Below are 3973 nucleotides of genomic sequence, written 5' to 3'. Positions count from 1 at the left end.
CATGAATTTAATAGGTAATAAAATACCATTAATTAGGGAACCACATAGTTCACGCGTTATAGTACACAAACTTAGACCAAAGAGCAAAAGGACACAAATGGAATACACAAACTTAGATAGATATGTAAGATCACGCATCGTGTTGACGGTCAAGTCAAAGACATGATCCGGTTTCCTCGGCGAGCAAGCTGGACTCGGCCTCAATAGCTATTGACCGAGCATTGTCCCCTTGTAGTTAAAAAGCTCTCCTTTTAAGGTCAATGAAGCTAGCACACCAGGCCTTTTTCTCCCGGCATCGCTTCTCATCACTCTTGGTATTTGCCTCCTCCTTCTCGGCCATCGACCCCTTCAATATCTCATGCAATGCAAGTGCAGATGTATCACACTTGAGATATTGCTTCGTGCCTTGGGGCTCCTTGACTAAGATGCACGAACACCATTGCTTGGGACATCCGTGTTTGGACCTTCCTCTTTGGAATCAATGACCAGGGATCATTCCCACACACGTGCTTGAGAGCCTTTTTGTACGTAGCACATCATAGTTGCCACTTGCGACATTTCTTGATCTCCATCCAACTGAGCCACAAGGTGAATGGTTGTTTTCATGTTGCTCCTAGAAGTAGTCCAAAGCTTGAGGCACCTTCACTCGTATGAAATGCATTAGGTACACTCACATATATGCAATAAATTGTCATATGTAAAATGGCCAAGGTTTTATCATGTCTGCAACGCCGATGCCGCTCACAGGCCGCCCAAACATGCTTGTATGCACATGAAAAATTTGGTGAGAAATAGGTGGCCACAGACCGCTCGGTTCTTTTAGATCACGCCGTTAGACCCTATTACTCTGCTCACGAACATGTTTACGTCGGATCGTTGGAAATGCTCTAATGGTTTTGCCCTATCAATTAGGAGTAGGTAGTTTGAATGGTTCTCCCGGGCTACATGTGGGGATAAGGGCCACAAGGGCCATCAAGGCTGGCTGTTATCAAAGTCAGAGTAATGGATGAGTAAGAAAAATCAATACTCAATGCATATACTATGAATTTGTCAGTACTGCCCTTAATTTTTTAAGGGAGAAGAAAAGGAATTAAGAAGTCACAAGTCCAAGGCATCGTGGCCGCCTTGGCCGTGAATATTCTCCGCAGGACGCAGGCAACGGCCGGTGGGGGAGAAGAAAATAGCGTCATCCGTCCTGTGGGAGAGAGAGTTTTTTCCCTGACGGATGTGAACGAGAAGAGATAGGTGCATGTGAAGATTTTTTTTACCAGCAGCCATTAGGATTAGGACAGGTAATTAGAGTTGCTTACAGACCACAGCTGCGCGGTAAGAAGTGATTCAAGCCGGGAGGGTGGCGTCGCCCGCAAGCCGCCTCCACACGGCTCTCCCTCTCCGTCACCGCCACCGCCAGTGTGCCTCCGCAGCCGCCTATATAAGCCGCGGCCCTCGGTTCCTCCCCACCAGTCCCATTCCATTGTGTTCCAAACCCCGCGTCTTCCTCTTTCACACACGCCTCTCCCTCTTCCTCTTCGTGTTCTAGCTAGTTCGCGGCGGCGGCGGTGGTGGTGCCCGGCTTTGCCGTGCAGCTAGCTCCCGGAGATGTCTGAGGTGTCGGTGATAAACCAGGCGGAGGTGGAGGACGCATCGGCGGCGGCGCTGGACCTGCCACCGGGGTTCCGGTTCCACCCCACCGACGAGGAGATCATCTCGCACTACCTCACCCCCAAGGCGCTCGACCACCGCTTCTGCTCCGGCGTCATCGGCGAGGTCGACCTCAACAAGTGCGAGCCCTGGCAACTCCCAGGTACTCTTATCAACATCCAAATTTAGCTTTTTTTTCCTCTCTCTCTTGATCCGGATTCCGGCCGGCAAGGAGAATCTTGGAGCTCACGCGCGCGGTGGTTTCGATCTTTACAGGCAGGGCGAAGATGGGGGAGAAGGAGTGGTACTTCTTCTGCCACAAGGACCGCAAGTACCCCACGGGGACTCGCACGAACCGCGCCACCGTGAGCGGCTACTGGAAGGCCACCGGCAAGGACAAGGAGATCTTCCGCGGGAACGGGCGAGGCGTCCTCGTCGGCATGAAGAAAACGCTCGTCTTCTACCGGGGGCGCGCGCCCCGCGGCACCAAGACCGGCTGGGTCATGCACGAGTTCCGGCTCGAGGGCAGGCTCCCCCACCCGCTCCAGCGCTCCTCAAAGGTTTGGCCTCAACTGATTCGCCTCAGCTGATTCGCGCACGTTTTTTTCGCTTAAATTCGCGCTTTGATTGTGGGCTAGATCGTGTTTGATTGCCTGACGCGTTGTTGTTGTTGTTGTTGTTGTTGTGCAGGACGAGTGGGCCGTGTCCAAGGTGTTCAACAAGGAGCTCACGGCCGCGGCGACGACGTCCGCGTCCGGGGCAATGGCGGCCGCGGGGGAGGCCGGCATCGATCGCGTCGGCTCGTTCGGGTTCATCAGCGAGTTCCTGGAGTCCTCTGGCGAGCTGCCGCCGCTCGTGGACCCATCTTTGGGCGCGGACCTCGACGAAGTGGTCGACTTCAAGGGCGGCCCCGCGTACAACGCCGGCGCGCCGGTCTCGAGCTACCAGCTCCAGGTCAAGACGGAGGCGCCCGTGCCGCCGCAGCACTACCAGTACCAGTACAACCAGCAGCTGCAGCAGGAGGCGCAGATGGCGATGTACTCGAGCCCGTACTTCTCGCTGCCGGCGGCGAGCTCCGGCGACCAGTCGCCGGCGATCCGGCGCTACTGCAAGGCGGAGCAGGTGTCCGGGCAGACGTCGGCGCTGAGCCCGTCGCGCGACACGGGGCTGAGCACGGACCCGAACGCGGAGATCTCGTCGGCGGTGTCCCAGCAGCACCAGGAGTTCCTCGACCACCTCGACGCCGACGAGTACCCCGCCCTCAACCTCGCCGACATCTGGAAGTACTGAAAGCCGGCCGGAGCCGCCGCGCGCACCTACCGATTCGCCCGGTTCCTGCGCGCGCCCCGCTGATTGATTGATTACTGTTAATTTGATTATATTTAACCTGGTGTGCGATGCTGGTGCTAGTGGTGGTTTGCTGATGCATCATCGATCATCAGATCAGATCATCCTCATCTTCTTGTTTCCCGGAGGATTCTGGGGCCGGATCAGGTTAGCATCCGTCCAGACCTCCAGGGATTAGCTAGGCCTGCTTAATTTGTGTTGATTAATTAATTTGCTACTACTAGTCCTAGGTTCATAGCATCTTGATCCGTGTACATACATACCACTAGTACCAGTGTTCTGATTGCGTTTAGTAGTGGTTACAGAATTGATGGATGGGTGTAGATTAGGGGGTCTGTAACCTGAAATGACTTTGGGGGATCCATTCATGGATTTGATTAATTTGGGATGAGCCAGCATAGCGCTGGCTTTGTGTATGTACATGTACCGCCATTAATTTCCTGAGCTTGACATCTCATTATGTGAATTGATTGATGCTTTGTCTATCTCTCTCTCTCTGCTTTGGTGTGCCGCTTTACACTTGTTAATCAGTCGCTCGGTTAGGCCTTTCTTGGCGCAACCAAGACGTGACGAGAGATTACTGCTCGTACGAGTACGGTGGTACCGGTGCTGATCAATTCATGGACAAGTTCTGAAATCTAGCAGAGGATGAGAAGGTCTCACATGGATGGATGGATTCGGCCCCACGCGGGTCGCCGCGAGCGATGGGTTCGCCCCTGTTTGGATCATGGATCCAATCATATATCCCCGGACCACGTCGTCGTCATGGCGGTTTTGGTGAGCTCGACACGTAGAGGTACTAGTAGAGGCTGGGTGTTCATACACATACAAACATTAGGGCAGAACATATACGATAAAACGGGCCAAAAAAGTAAAAATCTGATGGATTAGCTCGGTTTTATCAGCCGATTTGATCCCGCGACCCAATTCGAAAAGAATTCGCATGGGCCCGCAGACTCACACTCGCGGACGCTACAAGTAGGAG

At 53.7% G+C, this 3973-nt stretch overlaps 1 protein-coding gene across 1 annotated transcript; it reads left to right on the top strand.

The window, feature by feature from the left end:
• Positions 1–1489: 1489 nt before the first annotated feature.
• On the top strand, positions 1490–2968 carry LOC124698264 (NAC domain-containing protein 87-like). Its single transcript, XM_047230767.1, has 3 exons — positions 1490–1804; positions 1918–2201; positions 2332–2968. Exons 1-3 carry the CDS (start codon positions 1600–1602, stop codon positions 2929–2931), a joined length of 1089 nt encoding a protein of 362 aa, XP_047086723.1. The 5' UTR covers positions 1490–1599; the 3' UTR covers positions 2932–2968.
• Positions 2969–3973: the final 1005 nt, after the last annotated feature.

The sequence above is a fragment of the Lolium rigidum genome, chromosome 3, assembly GCF_022539505.1.
Source record: "Lolium rigidum isolate FL_2022 chromosome 3, APGP_CSIRO_Lrig_0.1, whole genome shotgun sequence".
Lineage (NCBI taxonomy): Eukaryota > Viridiplantae > Streptophyta > Magnoliopsida > Poales > Poaceae > Lolium > Lolium rigidum.
This window is presented reverse-complemented; position numbering and strand designations above follow the sequence as displayed.

Bases quoted from the DNA above. Each gene is read 5' to 3' on its own strand.
- LOC124698264 (XM_047230767.1), top strand. From the start codon at position 1,600: ATGTCTGAGGTGTCGGTGATAAACCAGGCGGAGGTGGAGGACGCATCG. The intron at 1,805-1,917 runs GTACTCTTATCA...CGATCTTTACAG, and splicing joins CGAGCCCTGGCAACTCCCAG to GCAGGGCGAAGATGGGGGAG. The intron at 2,202-2,331 runs GTTTGGCCTCAA...GTTGTTGTGCAG, and splicing joins CGCTCCAGCGCTCCTCAAAG to GACGAGTGGGCCGTGTCCAA.